General features: G+C 44.0%; 1 protein-coding gene across 1 annotated transcript in view; it reads right to left on the bottom strand.

Annotated features, from left to right (window-relative positions):
- The window catches only part of LOC146857291 (uromodulin-like), a 570,867-nt gene extending 550,438 nt beyond the window's left edge, over positions 1 to 20,429 (bottom strand). Inside the window, exon 1 of the mRNA XM_085647790.1 lies at positions 20,247 to 20,429. Coding sequence (XP_085503916.1) covers positions 20,247 to 20,310 — 64 coding nt within the window. The 5' untranslated portion in view covers positions 20,311 to 20,429. The remainder of the gene's footprint in view (positions 1 to 20,246) is intronic.
- Between the last annotated feature and the right edge of the window lie 1,911 nt (positions 20,430 to 22,340).

The raw sequence follows: 22,340 nt of genomic DNA, 5'->3' as shown, positions 1-22,340 counted from the left end.
TTGTGTCTTGGGTGGCGGCATGTTAGCAATTAACTGGATGCGGTCGGGTGTAAGCTGCCTTCCCTCCTTGGACAGCGAGTGCCCAAGGTAAACAACTCGCTGGACACAGAATTGCAGCTTAGAAGGGGACACCTTGTGCCCCTTGTCGGCCAGAAATTTCAAAACCGTCAGTGACGCTTTTTCACATTCACGTTCGCTTCGAGCGGTGATCAGCAGATCATCGACATATTGAAGCAAGGCAGTGTTAACTGGCATGTGGATACTGTCAAGTTCTTGTTTCAGTGCTTGGCTATAGATGCTGGGGCTTTCTGTAAATCCTTGAGGTGCGCGTGTGAATTTAAAACTTCGTCCATTTAAACTGAATCCGAACAGATATTGACTTTCCGGATCAATTGGGACACTAAAGAAAGCATTCTTGAGATCAATTACAGTGAAGAACGTTGCTTCTGAGTCAATAGCTGTGAGTAATGAAGAGATATCTGGGACCACAGGGTATTGCGGTACAATACATTTATTTAATTCGCGCAGATCAATAACTAATCGATATACTGGTGGTGCTTTTGGATCCGTTCTTTTAAGAATCGGAATTATCGGAGAATTACATACATTGGAGTCGGTTTCGACAACCACTCCTTGTGCAATGAGCTCGTCAATGATTTGCAGTAAAGCCACTACAGCATCTGGTGGTAACTTGTATTGTCGCATTCGTGGTAGTACTATTCCTGTTTTCAGTGTGACTCGATATGGTGTAATGTTCATGCAACCAACATCAGTGGGGCCTTGTGCCCATAAATGTGTAGGTAAATTCTGCAGTCGGTGATCCATGTCTCTGGACACGTAGTGACCTTTAAAGTCACGTAAAAATAGTCGTACTCCTTCCGGAGAACAACATATTATGGCTCCTAGAGCTTTCAATGTTTTTATACCTAACAAGTTTTCTGGACATGATTTAGTAAGCAATAAATCTGTAGTACATGTCAATGGACCGACCGTAAGTGGAAGAGGTTGTGTTACGTCATTGATTATAGGTTTTCCTGAGAATCCAAGGGAAATATTCTGTGAGCCTGAGAGGGGTGCCCCTGGAACTTCACTGCGTCTTATAGTTGTTCTGCTTGCCCCTGTATCAAGTAAAAACTTTCTGTCTTCCCCTAATAGTTCACTATGTACATAAGGTCCCTCTTGGTCTACAGGAACCTCAATAAGGGGTAAGCCAACTTCCCTCTCTAGGCTGTCTCATGAGTATCGCTGATAATCGGGATAATCTGTTTGTGCATACTGATACATCTGTTGTGTCGTTGCTTGTGTTGCAGCAATAGGCTGTGCTTGTGGTGGTGCTACGATCTGTTGTGGAGCTGCCTGTTGCGGAGCTAGTTGTTGCGGAGCTAACCTAGGTTGTGCATGCTGAGGGATTTGTTGTTGATTCTGATCCTGTCTAGGTGGACGTGGTCTCTCCTGTGTTCTACCTGTAGCAATATTATGTTTCAGGACTGGACAATCGTGTATATAATGACTTTGTTGTTTACAATAGTTGCATGTCCCTTTCGTTGGACCTGCGGAATCACCCTTTTGATGACCATCGGCTGGAACTGACTGTGCAACAAGCATTTTCATTTTTGTATCTTTCATACGTCTTTGTTCGTGTTCTTGTTCTTCTCTAATTCTATTGTGGTGATATTGTAACATCTGTAACATCTGTGATGGGGTATTACCTTGCCAGGTACTTTCGAATTTCAATACTCTATTCTTGACTTGCAGCAGAGAATTCTCAACTAATTTTGTCACAAACAGATGTGGATATGACTCACTACTGGCTTTTATGCCACTAATTATACCAAAACATTTTTCAAATCGGGAATAGAAATCACTAGTGTCTTCATCTGGCTTTTGTTTACAGGCTGAGATTGCACCCCAGTCTTCCTTTTTCGTAGTTAATAAACGCGGCAATACCTGTATTAGTAATCCTGCTAGTGCTGTAGTCTTTTCCCCAAGCCCTGCTCCTGCAGCTCGGGCCTTTTCTTCATTTTCTAATGCTGTCCAATCTATCTTTTGGTCTCCCACCTCCCATTCCTTTTCTTTGAGTTTCTCATAAACACCGGCGGGTAATAGGACTTTTAATATTTTCATAATGTCGGGGTAGGTATACTCTCCCATGAGTAACATGTCCTTTATTTCACGGTGGAAACCTGCTGGGTCCTTGTCATGGCTGGGTACTACTTTCTTCATTTCTAATAATTCCAATTTAGTTATAGGTGTGTACACAAACACGCGTGTAAAATTATCACCGTCACCTCTGATTGGGTGCACTTCGCGTAACGGGTTCTGTCTATCTATGTGATACATTTTTCTTCCCATAATGGGAACTGGAACGTGTTCTGGGCATACGAAATTTAAATATTGGTTTCGGGATTCTAGAATTTCTTTAATCAAATCAGTACCTGACCCTCTCCATGTATTCGTGAGCAGTTCTGTCAATATGTCAGGTAAGGGTCCTGGATCGGAGTGTTGGCTTTTATATAATATAAGGAGGTGTTGAATCATGTATATACTAGCTAAACGCTGTTCGTATGGGTCAAGATTCAGAAACGTGTGTGCAAGTACATCATCATTGTATTCGTTGGGACTGTCAGCCCATTGTACTGCTGACCTGGCTAATTCTTGTTCGTCCATGGAATCGAGCATGTGGTATCCCCTTCGATCTCGGAGTAATTTATCAGCGGCTTGGAATAGGTGTTCAGGGGATTTTGTATTTAACATAGGGTTCGGAAAATGTCTATTATATTCTGGACGTATCGCACGTATCGGATCATTAAAGCCTCTGCTATTATTATGGGGTCTTCCTCTACCTACATAAGCTATCGTTTCTAATTGCTCTGATTCTTGCTCCTCCTCTTCTTCTGATTCTACTCTGTCTGTTTCTCGTCTTTCTTTATGTATTCGTTCTACTTCCTTGCGGATCTTTCGACACATGGCGATTATACACGCCTGTCTATCATGTTTCTCTTCTGATATATTCTGACCCCATTTGGCAAGTCTTTGCATGGTATCGTGATCTGCCCCTGGCCTGTCTTGATTCCTAATTACACAATTTATGAAAAAACGTAGTAGTTGTCTTTGGACATCCACTTTCTGGTATTCCATAGCTTCGTTAATACTTTCTGGACCTCGCCCTGTTTGGACAAAGCGATATATTTCGTCTAGGTGTTCACCCATTCCTGGTATCGTCATTAAATATAATGTAGCTCGTCTTATACGTAGTGATGATATGAGCAATTTATCCTGTCTACCTGGTACTGGGTCGTATCTACAATCCACAAGCTGTTCTTTAAACATGTCGGATGTCGCTAGTTGGGGTGTACGTTGGAGTGCTAAATCTCTAAGGGTCTGTTTATTTCGCGGCGGTGTGGCAAACATGTCTGTCGTACCTCCTGTAGCACCATCTGAGGTGCTAGGCACGAAAGGATTCGTTGGGCGTAGGATAGAGATTGTAGATGCGGGAAATACTGTAGAAACGGACGGGCCTGTTGGAACTTGTGTAGGAGTTTGTAGTTGCGGGGATACAGACGAATGCTCTTGGTGTTGAACACCATCGGCAAGCGGTGTGGGTGGTATGGCATTAGCATACTCGGGAGCTGCGTCATCTAAATAGGAGGAAAGGAAAACGTCCTTTGCTGTTTTGGGATGTGGTTTGGGATGTGCTTTTATCGGGAGCAATGGAGGAGTTAAGTCTTTTGGTATTTCCGGGGTAGCCTTAGGTAACCCTTCGGCCAGAAGAGGATACATACCATTCATAAGAGTGTTTCTTTGTCTATCTACTTGTTCTGATTTTACTCGGGTACCTTCCTCAAGTAATAGATTTTCTCGGGTTTTATTTGAATTCTCTCTACCTTTCTCTTCCTGTCTGAGTGCTTTTTCGGTACGTCTATATGATTCTTTACGCCATAATTCAATGGCATCTTTCTGTGACTGTCTGGCTTTCTTTTTCCATAATTCTTCTTCTACTCTCATGATGCAATCTGCATCCCAGGTCCCCGCTGCGGGCCATCTCTGACTCTCTGGTAATTCTTTGGTGTAGTCCACCCATAAATCAAGAAATAATACGGCATCTAGGCCATGCTTATGATACATAAAGTATCCTGGAGTGTCCCTAGGTGGGATGGGAACAGCTTCTTCGAGTACACCTTTTCTAGTTTTGATCTGTCTTAGTTTCGAAAAGAGCGGCATTTTTAGACCTTACTACTAGAACACACTTTATACAAGAAAACACAATAATGAACAGTCATTCATACCACAATATATAGAACGTATTTAAAACATTTTAACACTTAACAGTTTTACGAACAATGATAACTAATAGAAAACTAGTTACTGACATAATACTGACACTAGATAGTACTTATTTATATGCAAGACATACTATATATACTGCTAAACAGTACAGATACACTGCTAAAACAGTGCAGACCGGATTTGTGTACCCAAACCCGTCTTGACCGGCACAGACTATGTGCACGTTAAATGCCTCCCCGGTAATGGTACTCACCGGGTAGCTCGGAACGGAAGGCCTCGGAACGGAACTGAAACTGGACCGGACTGGACTCGGAACTTCGGAACTTGGTGGGCCTCTGTATACCTCGGATCTTGCTCTCTCAGCTAGGCTCTGGTCGGGATACTTCGCACGTCTCACCGCCTCGTCTGGGTGTTGATCGCAGCCTCAGTCGTCCCCGCTTGGCCGGAGGGAGATACAGGAAATCCTGCAGGTACGCGTTTTTGTCCGTTCAGCTGTAGCAGGAGACCGGGCCTGCAACGCACCGCCGGCGCGTGAGATGAGAAAGTGTCCCTGTTCGGGCGCCAATTTATGTGGTAAATATTTCATTACCGGTACTATTTTTTATGCGGTAAAGTCTATTAAGAATAACTCAGTAAATATAAGAGGCAGAATCCGTGGTATTAGAGGTTTTTTTTAAAAGGCTTTATTCCTATACAAAGGAATACAATTCGAATTGTAGGCATTCTATTCCATCACCACGAAAGTTCAGGAAGGAAGGGCATACATTATTGACAGATAGGCAGTTTTATAGAAAATACATTACAGTGAAACAGATGCAAGAGGCGTAACAGCTGATAATACAGATAAACTGTGCATACGTAACTAATAGAGGCGGTCATATGGGCGTAATTTAATAAACGTCATTATACATGATGTCACAAGTGGGTGGATCCATAAAAGAATCCTGCAATGTCAGCAGAAATATTTGGCAGAGATGCGCCCGCAGCCGCATGACGTGTGATTGACGTGCAACTAGAGGGTGAAGGGGACTTGACATTTAGCTCTATATGTGGAGACAGAAGTCTGGGGGTCATGTCAACCTAATCCCAAATCATATCTAATATCCTATGTTTAAAGAACTGTGTTATCCAAAAGGAGAGGTCTCTAGGATAGAATCTATTCTATACTGACTGTTAGTGCGTGTGCAAGCGTCTAAGTGTCTACACTAGATGCGAGGGGGTAGGAATATTCCATGGCAACGGGGCTATGAATTACTTGTATGAGGACAGCGAGGCCTGTCCCTTTGCACGGTAGCTGGAGGAATGTTTACCTAAACTACTAGACAGGAATGCATCGGATGAGGAGCGGAGTAGATAATCTTGAAGGTGAAATACAGTTTTTGGCAGGCGACAGGCTGGATCAGGCACCGTTAGCCGCGCAGGGAGTAGGACAAAGTTCATGGATACAGATGCAGGCTCAGACTGGAGCTTTCAGAAGCAGAAGGCAGGAAAAGGCTTGATGACAGAATTCGGGGCCTACTCGCCTGAATCTGTAAAATGTGGAAAGTGAACCACATAAAGTCGGTGGCCTTTCATACTTAGGAATGGAATATCTGACCCATTCATGGCGGGTCTGAAAGAGGACATGTTGACGGTGGACGCACATATATTTGCGTCTTCAAAACTGGAGCAGGAGGGAACATACATGTACTTATAGCATGCACATGGAGCCGTTGGGGTCTACGATAGGGGACATAACTGATCACAAAATTCATATTTCCTCAGTATAGTTAGAACTTCGCTTTCTTTTTTTGTGATATAGTTAGAACTTCCCCAGGCTTTCATTATTCTAATTGAATTGAGTATGTTTGGGCAGATATACATTTTAATCAGTAAAGCCAACCCCCCGACCACTGGGTTATGCTTTAAATTCTGTGTTTGTGCTTTTCCAGACCTAACCCTCTTAAAACATACTGCCCACCAGTATGGATGACATGTCATTCATACACCTTGTAATCCTCATTGGCTTATGTGACATTCCCTGTAGACTGATTTACATAGTTGTATGATTCATTGTCTCTGTATAATGTGTGCGTGGTGTAAAGTACTGACACACACTACACTGATATGAGTAGCGCTGTGCAACAAACGAAATGCTTATGAGAGATGGGCTACATAAAGATGAGGGGCACTGTTGGAGGGTGGCAGTGAGGGAATCCTTAGGAAGAGGTCATGGGGTGGAGGGGGGAGCTAGGGAGAGATGAGGGGTACTGCTGGAGGGTGGCAGTGAGGGAGTGTGAGGAGGAGGTCATGACGGGGATGGGCTACAGAGAGATGAGGGGCACTGGTGGAGGATGGCAGTGAGGGAATCCGAGGAGGTCACGAGGGGGAGGGGCTATGGGGAGATGAGGGGTACTAGTGGAGGGTGGCTGTGAGGGAATCCAAGGAGGAGGTCAATAGGGGGGGCCATGGAGGGATGAGGGGCACTGTTGGAAGTTGGTAGTAAAGGGTATTTACGGAGAAAGAGGTTATCGGTGCCCTGTCATGGCCTTTCTGTTTTTGTTTATTTAATTAGCAGTCGGGTCATAAAGGCTACTGTGGAACATACTTTAAAGTGCGTGCTAATTATATTTACTGCTATATTCAATGTTTTAAATTTGAAGGTGATTTTACTAATGTTTTTACCAGGAAAAATGAAAGTGGGGTCCGATGGTGCCTGATATGGGGCTGGGGCCCAAAGTCAGCTGTGAGATAAGGTGCACTGGTGAGGAGTAGTGGATAATAAAGCCTGTAGGGGAGTGCGCTGCAGAGTCCGGGGTCAGGTGGAGGTAGTAATGAAGAGGGATTCTCCCTGAAGGCTCGCACAGAGGGAGCCTGAGTAGTGTCAGTTGCCTGAAACTCCCACCTCAGAAACCTCCTCTTCCCATCAAAGGAACATTACATGGAAAAAACACTTTTTGAGAGTGATAATATTTAGAAAGAGATTTGGAAAAGAGTGCATTTTACTGGGCCTTGTAAGACTAAGAAGAGATAAAGGAGGACCCTAAAGCAGGCCTGCCTAGACATATATGCGACAAATCGAGAGCACAGTGGCCCACCCAAATGCACCCTTGGCCCACCCAAATAAAAATTCCTGGAGCCGGGCCTGATCTATATGCCCAAATATTTAAAGTATGGATGATAGTGAATCTCGGCGAATCTGAAGTTGGATTTGCCAGACTTGGAGTGATGGGGACCAGTTGACTTGAAGACCCGAGGCCTTTCCAAAGAGCTCCAACACCCCGAAGTAGCCAAGGTTCTGTCATGTGTGGGCGCCCCATGAATAAGAGCACATAGTCCACATATAGAGTTATGGGGTTCTCTAGCCCTCCCGCCCACTGAACACCCCAGATGTGCATGTCTCCCCTGATCCACACTGCCAGGGGCACCATCAGAAGGGCAAACAGGAGGGTCTGGTGGCACCTGGATGTGTCGTGAGATCATCCTTGTCCTGACGAAGATCGTATTTAAAGTTTTCTTACAAGGTTGAAACAAAGTGAGGTAGTAAACATGGGACACGTAGATTTGTCTGTATAATGTTAGATATAGATAGTTAAAGAAATACATTAAGATCTTGTCAAACCTGTACTGTAGCTCAGACAAACCATACTCGTATTGTTGTACTAAATATGTCACTGAAGCATTTTGACTTGAACTGATCAGTGCCACTTCTTTAGCCTTGTTGCTTTGCTTTGTCTCTTAACATATAACAAGAAGAAACAATAAATACATGTTAGAAGCTAATTGTCTGTATTGATAAAGACTATATTGAATAAGACCTTAGCATTAGCTCTATTCTGCTCTAGAAAAGGAAGAATTGTTTGTTTGGAGCACTCAGTGTGGCACACACATTTACACCCCAGAGTGTCACCCTGACATGCTGGGGCAATTGCCTTTAATTGTCACATTTGTCATCATCAATACAGTAAATACAATGCTATTAGAAGACAGATGTAAGAAATAAGGAATATATCACCATCCTCGATGATGTTTGACCAAGTTGAGAGAAAAGAGGCAGAGATTCTTGGTTAATTTAAATAGATTCTTTTTAAACATATGGTGAGTCATGGAATTGTATGCACTACCAGTCATTGGAGGATATGAAATACAAAATTCCTTTCTCTTCTGTTATCGACATGCAATAAGTAAGGAAGAGTGGAATTAGAGGATAGAGTGAGTGACGAATGTTTATTTTTTCACTTGGGTTTCTTTTTCTATGTTGAAAAGTTGATCACTACCATGTCAGTGGAACAATTTCTGTCTGTTTCAATAAGGAAGGCTAAATTATGGATACCTCAGAGGAGTTCTATTTTCCAGTGAGCCTGTGAATTAAGGAGAGATTGCGGTTCCAGCATATTTGTAAGATTGTGGGGGCCCGGGGAGGGGGGGAGTGGGGTTGGAAACAATAGGTAGTTTGAGAGTTCCAGAGACAGGTTGTGTGTCCAAGATGCTTGGAGAGTTTCTGAGAGGATACCGGTTCAGGAGAGGCTGGAAGGACAGAGATTGCATATTTCTTAGTTTATGTATTCTGGAAAGGTTGTGAGTTCCACAGTGGTCGGGAGATGGCGGGAAGGTGTTCATGTAATTTTAATGCTCCCAGAGTGGTGAACGAGGGTAAGTAATGAAGTGTGCCGTGTCATTAGTGGTGCATTCATACTTGAGCTGCTGTAAAATAATAATTGTATGTATCCTGTTAAGATTGAAGGCCCTTCAAACATTCACTGTGCTGGCTTCTTAAAGACAATTTACAACTTCTGGAGACATTTGAGAATTTGCAGGAGTTGTGCAGTACCAAAGAGGTTGTGAGTTTTAAAGAGGTGGTCGGAACCGGAGAGGTTGTGAATTTGGAAATGTTGCAAGTTCTCAGGGGTTGCCTTTTTCGGAGAGGCGTACAGAAGAGATGAACTGGTGAATTCCAGAGAGGAAGACGGTCCCGGAGAGACAGTTAAGTTTTAGAAACTGGTTTATAACAGTTCTGCACCGAGTGAGAGTTTCACGTGCCTCTTTTCACCCTCAGGCCATCTAGTGAGGGCTGAAATGCACATTGCTGGGATGGCTGCTTGAAAGCATTTCTGTAAAATATAAAAATGTTCCCAAACAGGTTCCTGACATGATGGTGGCAGCAGCCCGTTCGTTTGAGTCGGCAACGCCTATTTTCAATGTACTCCATCGCACCACTGCTGAGGGATTTGCAGTGTGAAGTGAGGTATTGCCATTATTCAGCTGGGCCTAGCATTTGTTACTATCCTAGTGTGGAAACCCTCTGAAATCCAGGTTTGGCAGCAATTCTCGTGCCTAAACTGAGTTCAGAACCGGTACCGGTGCAGTGCAGTGTTCTGATGCTGTGACACATGCAGAGCCCTCACACGTTCAGGGACCTATTCACAAAGTGTTTTTATGTAGTATGTAAAGCAGTACTACAGGATGTTCTGTTGTATATTGTGTAAAGTACAAATAAATGTTGCAGAGACAGAATAATGAATAAACAAGCATTTCCAATGCAATCAGTCTTGTCTTTGGGACCTTATATGTCTTTAGCTATGCAGCACATTAGCCTGGGTGCTGAAACATCTACTGTTCTTTAACATGGAGGGAAAGTAAGCACCAAACTGCGTGACACACCAGGTATGGGAACACATGGAGAGAAATATTGCCTTTCAGCAGGAAATAGTATAGTCCAAAGCTCTGTTTTTAATATAAAATCAGGGCCTTCGGTGGTCATATCGCTGAAAATACAAGATTTGAAAACAATATTATTGTCTACGGGTGCTTGTGGAAGACAATTTCTATGGACTGGAATCTAGAGACTGCTAAAGTGATTCTGGTATTTTACTGACCTCTGCCGGTCATTTTCTATCAAGAAAGTTAAATAGAGGCAGTTGCCAGAAAAATTAAAAAAAGAAAGTCCCTAAGCAGAAAGCAATTCTGGTATTTTACTGACCTCTACTGGTCGTTTTCCAACAAGACAGTTAAATAGAGGCAATTGAACAGAAAAAAAGTCCCGAAGCGGAAGCAGACAAGTCCTAGGGCTGATCTCCTAGAGCCGGGTCCTTCATTGCATCAGCCAGTGATCAAGGGCGGGAAGACGCCCGAAACGCGTTTGGCACGAGAATAGAATGGTGTCTGACAGGCTGTCATCCTGCTACCAGCAGCAAGCTGTTTGTAAACCCCCTTGTGTGAGGCTTTTCCATGTTGGGCAACCTATGTTTTGGATATATATAAGCAGCCGCGGCCCGTGGAGGGCGTTCCGTGGGGCCGTAAGGCGGGGCGGGGGAGGGGCAGGGTGGGGGGTTCTAAAAACGAAAAATAAAACGAATTTCGTAGCGCACGCTGCATCGCAAAAATGCGATACAGCGCGCGCTACGAAATTCGTTTTATTTATTTAATTGTTTACTTACCTGCAATTATCCATATTCCGGTTTTTAGAACCCCCCGCCCCGCCTTACCGCCCCACGGAACTCCCTCCACGGGCCGCGGCTGTATATAAGTATATACTAAAGTATATACAAGAGGTCTTGAATGCTCGACCTAAAAATGTCAAGTTGCATCAATATTGAGTCATAAATATCGTGCTTCAGAAATATTGAAACAAGAATATCGTGGTCAAGAATATCGGCTTAAGGTAAGTAATATTGATTTCAACAATATCGAAGTGTTTAATATCATTTGCAAAAATATAGATGTTAAAAATATTGTTTTTTTTAATTAATGTTTTTCTAGTTTAGTATATACTTTATATGTATTTGTTGTATTTTTTTGTATAAAAATTGTTTGAATTTTTAATAAATGTGTTACATTTTTTGTAGTTATTATTATTTTTTATTTGAATTTTATGTTTTTAGTTCTGTAGCGGGTTGTGGGATTACAGGGTAATAGGATGGGAAGTAATTTAAGGATATTAAATGTATTTATTATTTTGTATTTATTAGTATTTGTTTAATTGAGATATTATAGTGATAAATGTGTAAAGAACTTTATTATTAATTAATTAATAATTAGTTATTAATTAATTTTAATTAATTACTTGGTAATTAATTATACCAATTGTGTAATTAATTTTAGGTGTGTATTGAGGTGTTTATAGGTGAAAAGGGTGGGAAGAAATGTATTTTTAATTTATGATTTAATAATTGGTTGTGAACTAATTTTAATTAATTAATTGGTAATTAATTATGGTAACTGTGCAATTAATTTTAGGTGTGTGATGTGGTGTTTATAGGTGTTAAGGGTGGACAGTAATTTATTTTTAATTGATGAATTAAAATTGGATGTTAATTAATTTTAAATAATTAATTGGTAATTAACTATGGCAATTGTGAAATTAATTTTAGGTGTGTGTTTTGGTGTTTATTGCAGTAAAGGGTGGGAAGTAATTTGTATTTAATTAATTAATTAATATATAGTTGTTAATTAATGTTAATTATTTGACATTTATTTTGGGCAATTGTTCAGTTTTGTGTGTGTTGTTTTTACTTTTAAAGGAGTAAAGGGTCGGTATTAAATACATTTTAATTATTTTACTTTTGGTTGTTAATAGTAATAGGTTTAAAAAAAAAAATCATTATCAAAAAGAAATACATTCAAAGATTCTGGCACAAAAAAATACAGAGGTGGTAGCAAGGAATAAAATAACCATACAGTATAAATATAAATTAGAGTATGCAAATTCGGTATGCAAATTCACACCTGGTAATGAATGCTTTACACATATGCACAAATTTGCTGAGAACCAAGAAATAAAAATAAAAAAAGGAAAAGAAACACATACTAATCCAGTAAGACCATCAGCCTTTGCATTATCTAAACAGCCCCATATAGAACCACATTTTTGTAGGGCACGGGTACCCCTAACTTTAGCTAGAGCCTTCTTTCTTTCGCCAATTTCCCTAACAATTAACCACCACTCCACTACTGAGGGAGGCTTGGGTGAAATCCAGGCTCTAGCTATCGCCAGCCGGGCAGCAACTAACATAATTGCAATTATGGATTTATGACCACAACTATCCTTTTTATAGTCGAGCATCTTCACAGCTATCGTAAATGTATATTCAACCCCAAGTCAGAGTTTAATAACAAATAGTATCTTCTGACAAAAAAGACCTAAATCTGGGCATGTGACAAACATATGAATCATATCCGATGCATGTAACCCACACTTAGGGCAGTTACAGCACGCTCCTCCTTAAACCCCCTCTTGCGTGACCCCACCTTGAGACCATCTGGCGATCTTCTCCGGGGTATAATAGTAATATAGTGCGCAGATCGTCTGAAATTGTTGCAGTCCTAAATTGACCGAATGTACAGAGCATTCTACAATATCAAACACAGTCTTTACTTCTCTTATAGTAATATTTATCCATAAAGGTCTCGCTCCATCTTAACGCTAGCTTTTCACAGCAATCCAGTCTGAACTGGCAGAGAGATCGATACATCAAGGTAATGGCTACCTTCCGGTTCTGCGCACACAAACACTCCCATATCCCTGAGCTTGAGACACTTCGAATAGCAAGGTGTCTAGTGAAATAATCTCTGAACTGAAGATATTTAAAAAAACATCCGTTGAGGGATATCAAATGTGAGCTGTAGATTCTCAAATTATCTAAAACCATTACAGTCATACAACTGCCCCAGATAATGAACACCATTCTTTGCTCATTGCTGGCCCGCGGAATCCTGAAATATCGTAGGCACCATCGGGTTAACCCAGATGGGGAGCTTATCATGACTCCACGACGCAGGGATCCAAGACAAGGCCCTCAACTGGATCTGGTCCTTCCGCTCCGGCAGAACACAGTGGGTCAGACTCCCCCTTTCCTCTCCGAACCTACACCTACCACCTGAGGAGTCCCCCAGGGGTCCTCCATTAGCCCTACACTCTTCAGTGTCTACATGGCTCCGCTCGCCCCCATCGTCAGAACCTACGGACTCAACATTGTGTCATACGCAGACGACACCCAACTCATCCTCTCCCTATCCAACAAACCCAATACCACCAGACACAATTTTCGAGAAGGCATGGAAGCCGTCGCCAAATGGATGAAAAACAGCTGCCTACAGCTAAACACCAACAAAACAGAAGTACTCAGCATTGGCTCAAACCCCGACGCATGGAACGACACCTGGTGGCCCCCCATCCTCGGAAGCCCGCCCACCCCCACTGACCATGCACGCAACCTGGGAATCATCCAGGACTCCGAGCTCAAAATGGACTGCCAGATCAACTCCGTCTCGTCCTCCTGCTTCCACACCCTCTGACTCTTACGTAACACCTTCAAATGGATCCCCCTCAAACAAAGAAACAACGTCACTCACGCCCTGGTCACCAGCAGACTCGACTACGGCAACGCACTCTTCGCCGTAATAAACAAAAACCTCACCCACAAGCTACAGAACATCCAGAACTCCACCGCAAGACTGGTCCTTGACCTGCCAAGACACTGCCACATCTTCCAGCACCTGCACACACTCCACTGGCTCCCCATCGAAACTAGAGTCAACTTCAAGATGCTCACCCATGCCCACAAGGCCCTCCGCGACACCGGACCAGCATAGCTGAACAGCCGACTCAAATTTCACGCACCCCAGAGGACCCTACGATCTGCCCAGCTCTCCCCCGCACCAGAAAGACCAGATCGGGAGGTTGCTCCTTCTCCTTCCTCGTGGCCCAAGCCTGGAACGCCCTGCCGCTCCACCTCAGACAACATCGCTCCCCATCTTCGCAAGAAACCTCAAAACCTGGCTCTTTGACAGACCCCCCCCTGATGGACTGAAGCCTGCTAACTCCCCTCCCCCCGGAGCCTTGAGACCCTTACGGGTGAGTAGTCACGCTTAACAAACGCCTGATTGATTGATCATGTATAAGAGATATAGAAGATCTAGCCATAATGCCCTGCCATATATAAACACAGTCTTTGATAACTTTAAACCGACCCGTTTAAAGTAGTTAGGGTCATTAATTCGATATAAAAACATATGACTCTCCGGGCCAAGAACAAGCCAATGCCAAAAATCCGGTTTATCTGGGTTCAAGAGACTGCGCAGGTGACCGACAAATGCAGCCCAAAAAACAATTTAAAGTCGGGGAGTTCTAGACCCCCCTGATTATACAGAAGCTTCAGTAATCCAATGGCACGTCTTGATTATTTAAACCCCCAGATAAAGCTACTCAAAACCCCATCCAGCTTACTAAAAAACTAATTAGGAATACGCAATGGGACCGACTGAAATAAATACAGGAATTTAGGTAGTATCTTCATCTTAATAATGTTACACCTACCCAAAAATACTAATTGGGAGCTTGTGCCAGGATTTCAATTTCTTAGAAATAATAGCCAACAAAGGATCGTAATTTAACCCCTTCAGTGCCCATGACGAGCTGGACTCGTCATGGGCTGCGGTGGCGCTGTGCCCATGACGAGTCCAGCTCGTCATGAACTCCGCCCGCTAATACAAAGCGCGGCACTGGGCGGGGAAAGGGGCGGGCATACAAGGGGTTAATGCATGAATACGTTCGATCTTAGGAGATATACGAACCCCTAAATACATAGCAGTCAGGCAAGCCCCTTCCACCGGGAGTTCCGGCTGAAAGTTAAGAAGCACTTGTGTTTTATTAATATTTAATTTGTAGCCCGAAAAAAGGGCAAACTTCTTAGCTTCCATATTGATACCCTTTATTGCCAATATTGGATCAGCCGTAAACATAGCGATGTCATCCGCATACGCGGTGACTTTCAGCAGGCGTTGCGCAATATTCATCGGATGTATCCTTACATTAGCCAGGAGTGCCCTAATAAATGGCTCAATATAAAGAGCAAAAAGGAGGGGGGAGAGAGGACAGCCCTGTCTGGTACCACAGCGAATAAGAAAAGGAGCTGTTTGAATATTAGAATAAAGTAATCTAGCCATAGGACTGTAATACATGGCTTGGACCCATTTCCGGAACTTCTCTCTTACCCCAAATGCAGTAACTGTAGCCCAGAGATAATCCCAAGCCACCCGGTCAAAGGCTTTTTCTGCATCTAATAAAACCATGCCCAGGTTCGTTTTTAACTTCCCCACCGCATCGAAAGCCGCCTCTGCCGTGTTGACATGGGCAGTGGTATCTCTCCCTTGTCTAAATCTGTGCTGCTGGGGAGAAACCAGGCCGGCCATCATAGGGGCTCACTGGGTGGCCAGTATCTTGGCAAATACCTTTGCATCTGCATTTATTAAAGAAATTGGGCGATGGGAAGCCCGTTCCTCTGGTGCCTTATCCTTTTTTTTTTAAAAGATGATATTAGCAATATTCCATGAATTTGGAACTTGGCCAGTTACCACAATTTGCTGAATTACCTCTCTTAGTACCAGGGCCACCACACTTTTACAGCTCCTATAAAATTCGGCAGGAATAGCGTCCTCCCCAGTCGCCTTAACCAACGGGAGCCCCCCTATTGCCTCCTCAATTTCCTCCAATGTAATTTCCTGCTCTAATAAGAGCGAATCTTCATCCGTCAAAGCTGGAAGGCTATTCCCTTCCAGATAACTCTGCATATGTGTCAGATCCTGACCTGCATCTGGAGAATATAATTTCTGAGAAAAAATAGAAAGTTGATCAGCAATAGCTTGAGGGCGCCTATATAATGTACCCCCCTCGCCCTTAATAACTTTGATCATCGTCTTGAGGTGATTGTCCATAATCTGGTGAGCAAGTACTTTCCCAATTCGATCTCCATACTCATATTGTAGTGTCTTATGTTTAATTTATCTCACCGCTACCTTTTCCGTTAAAACCCTATTTATTGCCACCCTGTCCTCTATTAAAGAGGCATACAGAGAATCCTGATCTACTGGCCCCTGAAGCACCGCCTCAGCGTGCTGAAGTTCTCTGGCTATAAGACTTTGATAGGCTTCCCTTCCTACCTTCTCTCGTTCCTTATTCTGTTGCCAAACAAACTGCTGGGTAACTCCTCGAAGATATGCCTTCATTGCATCCCATACCACGCAAGGGGAAGCGGACCCTAAATTATCTTCCAAATATTCTATTAATGTTTTAGAAATTTATTTATTTATTTATTTTTGGCATTTATAGAGCGCGAACGAATACCCGTGGGCGTCTCGGCGCTTGACTGGGCAGCTGACTCTCCCCAACATTGGAGAGACCAGAAGGATTTACTGGTTAAACAGCCAGGTTTTCAGGCTCTTGCGAAACTGGAGTAGTGATTTACTGGATCTAATTTGTTGTGGCAGCGTATTCCAGATCTTGGGTGCTGCTACCGCAAAGCGGCGATCACCCCAGGAAACTGTTTTAGAACGTGGAACCACTAGTTGATTGAGAGTCGTGGATCTAAGTTGTCTAGTCGGTCTATAAAGTTTGAGCTGGTCCTTAAGAGGGCGTGGACCTTGATCATGTAGTAACTTATAGACTATGCAGAGAGATTTGAACTTGATCCTATTTTTGATCGTTAACCAGTGGAATGTCCTGATGGTGTCAGAGATGGGTACAAACTTGGGTGTTCTGGACAGGAGACGGGCTGCCGCATTCTGTATAGTTTGTAGTTTTTTTGTAACTCTGGTTTGGCTATTTAGAAAAAGCGCGTTACAGTAATCCAAGGATGAAAGGACCAGGGAACTAACCAATGTTTTGGCAGCAGCATCTGGGAGGAATGGGGTGAGTTTCCTTATCATCTTTAATTTGTAGTGGGCTGTGGCTGCTACTTTATTAGCATGCGCCATGAAATTGAGATGATCATCAAAGATAACTCCCAGATTCCTGACCTTGGAAGTCGGGCTGGGTGGGGTGCCGAAAGCTGGGGGCCACCAAGGAGCGGGCCAAGTCGGAGAAAGGGATCCAAAGATGACCACCTCCATTTTATCAGAGTTAAGCTTTAGGCAGTTACCTGCCATCCACTCTCCTATCAAGCTCATGGCATTTTGGAAGCGCTCTGCCACTTCCGTCCCTTCACCCTTGATGGCCAGCACCAGTTGCGTGTCGTCTGCGTATGAGGTTAGGCTCATCCCAAATGCCTTGATTAAACCTGCAAGGTCCGACACATATATATTGAATAGCGTCGGACTCAGGGACGAGCCTTGAGGAACCCCACACGGGAGTGACAGCTTGGCTGATTGATATGGCCCCAAAGTGACCACCTGTGTTCTGTCGGCCAGGAAGGAGGAGAGTAAATCTCTTGCCGTATGGTCAATACCCATCTTCCCGACACGGTCCACCAAGATCTTATGGTCGACCGTGTCGAAGGCTGCCGAGAGATCAAGCAATACAAGCAACGCTGTCATGCCCTGATCACGAATGATTCTAATATCATCGGCTGCCTTGAGGAGGGCAGTTTCCGTGCCGTGGTATTTGCGAAAGCCATACTGTGTATCGTCCAGGAGCTGATATGTCTCTAAATGCTCTGAAAGCTGCTGGTTCATCGCTTTTTCTGCCACTTTAGCTAGGAAAGGAAGACTAGCTATGGGCCTGTAGTTCTTAAACTCTTCCTTGTCTAGGCTAGGTTTCTTTAGCAAGGGTTTAATCAGCGTATTTTTGAGACAGTCAGGGTAGCTCCCGGAGGTCAATATGGTGTTACAGACATGTGTGATGACAGGGACAGTAGTGTCCATAACCATGGAGAATACTGAAGAGGGGCAGGGGTCCATAGCCGAACCAGATTTAATAGATTTCATGATAGTTGTTATTTGGTCAGTAGAGAGAGTCCTAAAGCTGGTCAAAGTATTACTGGAGACGGTGTGGGCAGGGGAGACTTTGCTGATGTTGTTTTCAGAGGAGAAGGCTTGGTAGATGTCGTTAAGCTTTGAATAGAAGAATTCAGACAACGCGTCACAGAGTAATTGAGACGGGGGGGGGATTTAGGTCTGGCGCATTACCAGTCAGTGTTTTAGTTATGGTGAATAATTGTCTACTGGAGTTTTTAGCAGTTTCAATTTCCTCCGAGAAATATATTTTTTGGGTTGCGACAATCATGGATTTATAGGTGGCCAGTGATTGTTTGTATATGGTCTTACTTTTGGTATCATAACCTCTGCGCCATTGCCTTTCTTTATTCCTGCTTATTTGTTTTTGGGCTCTTAGTTCTTCAGTAAACCATGGAGCAGTAGGTGTGCTTCTATTCCTGGAGTAACACTTGGTGGGTACCAGGAGATTTGATGCCTTGCCGAACCAATCATGAAATTGATTGGTGGCGGTAATGGGATCATCAGATAAGGTAGGGCAAGTTTTGTCCAGTAGAGTTTTGAATTTATTCAGGTCTAAACTCTTCCATACTTTGAAGGGGTGTGGCTTAGTAGATATAACCTTATTCCTCAGTGGTTCCTTAATTGTCAGACCGCTGAGTATGGCAAAATGATCTGTCCAAGGCATGGGCAAAATATTTAATATATGCAGGCCCTCTACGTTGGATAAAATTCCATCCAGCGTATGTCCTGCCTTGTGAGTGGAGGCGGTGACCAGTTGTCTAAGACCCATTATTTCTAGGTCTGAGATGAGGGCAACGGTGTCCCTGTCATTCAATTGTTCTAAATGAAAGTTCACATCACCCATCATTGTGGCTGACTCTTCGGTGGCTATAAATTCAGTAATTGCGCTAAGGTTGGTAAGGAAGCCTGCTTTAGTCCCAGGGGGACGATATAGAAGCACTCCCTTGAAGTTAAAGAGGGCTGTAAACTTTATATTAAAGTGCATGGCTTCACATGCGGTGGCAGGGATAAGTGGTGTTCGAACTTCGAACCGCTCTCTAATTATGATAGCTAAGCCCCCTCCCTTTTTACCAACCCTATCCTGTCGATAGGCTTTGTAACCAGGAGGGACTGCCACAGCAAGGTCGGGGCCCGAAGAGTCATCTGTTCAGGTTTCCGTGATGTACAGTACATCTAAGTTGTTGTCGATGATGAGGTCCGCAATTTCTTGTGTGTGTGAGGGCCATAAGGATGACCACTTCATTGGCATCATTTTGCAAATTAAGGAGCACCTTAGTGTTGTCAATCCGAATCATGGTGTTGCAGTGTGGACAGATCAGGTTGGCAGCCTTAGTTAGCTGTAGAAAATCGTGTTTGATGCATTGAGGGGAGTGGGTGGGTTGAAGCCTCATCAGAGTCGAACGTGAATAGGTTTGCTTGAGTTGTGAGGAGTATGGATCAGGGGTCATGGTCCTGGGCGCGGGCCAGGCGCGGACGGGCGCAGACGGGCTTACTCTCTGCGTAAGTAAGTAATAGGGTGCACTCTCATTATTTGAGACCAGCACACGAATTTGAAGTTGTACAACAGAGCAAACAGGGACAGTACACCCTATTTGTAATACGACCTCAGTTGGGCACTCAGGGCAGGGGTACTCGCCTGTATAACATGCAAAGGACATTCCCGCTCCAACATCCACCCATCCAGATTCACATTCACAACATGTCTGCTGTTAATGTACCATAAAGCCCTGCTTAAGAACAGCTGGACATCAGAGCACGTTTGATTATGCATGGCTCCACTACAACATAAGGCTAAAAACGCATCAACTGACAAGCCTATCTTTGAGCAGTAACCAATGTGACCTATCACGCCTAAGCTTTTCCTGTCTAGTAACATCCATAGCGCTCTGAAGCTGTCTGATCGGTGACATGTGGAGCTAAGCAAATAAAATATATGAATAGATATGAAGCTAAGTCAGACTCAGCAACTCTGACGTCGTAGCAATTTCAGTGTGGTAATACTGCCATAGGACCTAATGCAAGCAAGGGAAATATGCTTCCGTGGCCGCCACGTCGTTAGTAAATTGGGCTTTAGCGAGCTCCTTCCAGATATGAACCCTAGTGTATAGTACGACTTAGCTAGCTATCGCCTGACATTGTTGACATTTCCAGAACATCCTAAAGTCGGGTGCGCAAGGTTGTGCCACCCGCTGCCCCCTTCCTCCCTATTACTTTGAGAATGGAGTGCGTAAAGTCAGTAAACAGGTAGGTACCTGCTTCTCCGACGAGGGCGGCCAGGAGGACCCCCAACAGCAGACTCAGCTCTGGGCGCCTCATCCTTCCTCACCGGCAGCTTCTCCCCTCGGGGTCCGTACTTGGGACGAGCAGCGACTGAGAGCTGGGAGCGACTGACTGCGAGGCGAGCGCCTAAGTGACTGCAGCGCTGAGCTCACTAACTCAGGTTACTGACTAGAGCGCAGGGAGGACAGGTGAGGAGGGAGGAGAGTGACTGTGTGGACGCAGACTAGAGACAAAGGTAAAGAAGGGCGTGTCTGACAGGGAGAGAGGCAACACGTGGGAAGAGACTCGAGAGCTGAGCTAGAGAGAGAGGCAATTGCGAGAGTGAGCCACTACCAGTGATATTGACGCGGAGAGAGAGAGAGAAACAATTGCAAAGTGACAGGGAAAGAGAAGCAGTGAGGGAAGAGAGGCACACACTGAGTGGGTCGGGCCCAGAGACTGAGAGGGAGCGAGATGTGTTCTGTGGAAGAGAAACCGACGAGGAGGAAGACACAGTGAGGGGTCGCCGACAGGAATACAGTCGCATTGAAGATGAAAGAGGCTAATGTGGAGAGAGACACACAATGAAGGGGAGAGAGGGTGACATGGAGAGACACGGGCGAAAGTGACCCGGGGGTGGGGAGAGAGTCAGGCAAGGAGAGACACTACAAGGGGGAGACAGCCTCAGGTGGAGAGACGCCCCCCCCCCAAGGCCTGTCCAGGAAGAATCTGTTAACAGGGGCATCTACTATATGCCCAAATATTTAAAGTATGGATAGTGAATCTCGGCGAATCTGAAGTTGGATTTGCCAGACTTGGAGTGATGGGGACCAGTTGACTTGAAGACCCGAGGCCTTTCCAAAGAGCTCCAACACCCTGAAGTAGCCAAGGTTCTGTCATGTGTGGGCGCCCCATGAATAAGAGCACATAGTCCACATATAGAGTTATGGGGTTCTCTAGCCCTCCCGCCCACTGAACACCCCAGATGTGCATGTCTCCCCTGATCCACACTGCCAGGGGCACCATCAGAAGGGCAAACAGGAGGGTCTGGTGGCACCTGGATGTGTCGTGAGATCATCCTTGTCCTGACGAAGATCGTATTTAAAGTTTTCTTACAAGGTTGAAACAAAGTGAGGTAGTAAACATGGGACACGTAGATTTGTCTGTATAATGTTAGAGATAGATAGTTAAAGAAATACATTAAGATCTTGTCAAACCTGTACTGTAGCTCAGAAAAACCATACTCGTATTGTGGTACTAAATATGTCACTGAAGCATTTTGACTTGAACTGATCAGTGCCACTTCTTTAGCCTTGTTGCTTTGCTTTGTCTCTTAACATATAACAAGAAGAAACAATAAATACATGTTAGAAGCTAATTGTCTGTATTGATAAAGACTATATTGAATAAGACCTTAGCATTAGCTCTATTCTGCTCTAGAAAAGGAAGAATTGTTTGTTTGGAGCACTCAGTGTGGCACACACATTTACACCCCAGAGTGTCACCCTGACATGCTGGGGCAATTGCCTTTAATTGTCACATTTGTCATCATCAATACAGTAAATACAATGCTATTAGAAGACAGATGTAAGAAATAAGGAATATATCACCATCCTCGATGATGTTTGACCAAGTTGAGAGAAAAGAGGCAGAGATTCTTGGTTAATTTAAATAGATTCTTTTTAAACATATGGTGAGTCATGGAATTGTATGCACTACCAGTCACTGGAGGATATGAAATACAAAATTCCTTTCTCTTCTGTTATCGACATGCAATAAGTAAGGAAGAGTGGAATTAGAGGATAGAGTGAGTGACGAATGTTTATTTTTTCACTTGGGTTTCTTTTTCTATGTTGAAAAGTTGATCACTACCATGTCAGTGGAACAATTTCTGTCTGTTTCAATAAGGAAGGCTAAATTATGGATACCTCAGAGGAGTTCTATTTTCCAGTGAGCCTGTGAATTAAGGAGAGTTTGCGGTTCCAGCATATTTGTAAGATTGTGGGGGCCCGGGGAGGGGGGGAGTGGGGTTGGAAACAATAGGTAGTTTGAGAGTTCCAGAGACAGGTTGTGTGTCCAAGATGCTT

This window comes from Triturus cristatus, chromosome 3_2 (assembly GCF_964204655.1).
Source record: "Triturus cristatus chromosome 3_2, aTriCri1.1, whole genome shotgun sequence".
Taxonomy (NCBI): Eukaryota; Metazoa; Chordata; class Amphibia; order Caudata; family Salamandridae; genus Triturus; species Triturus cristatus.
Note: the sequence above shows the minus strand (reverse complement) of the source record. Positions and strands in the feature narration are given on the sequence as shown.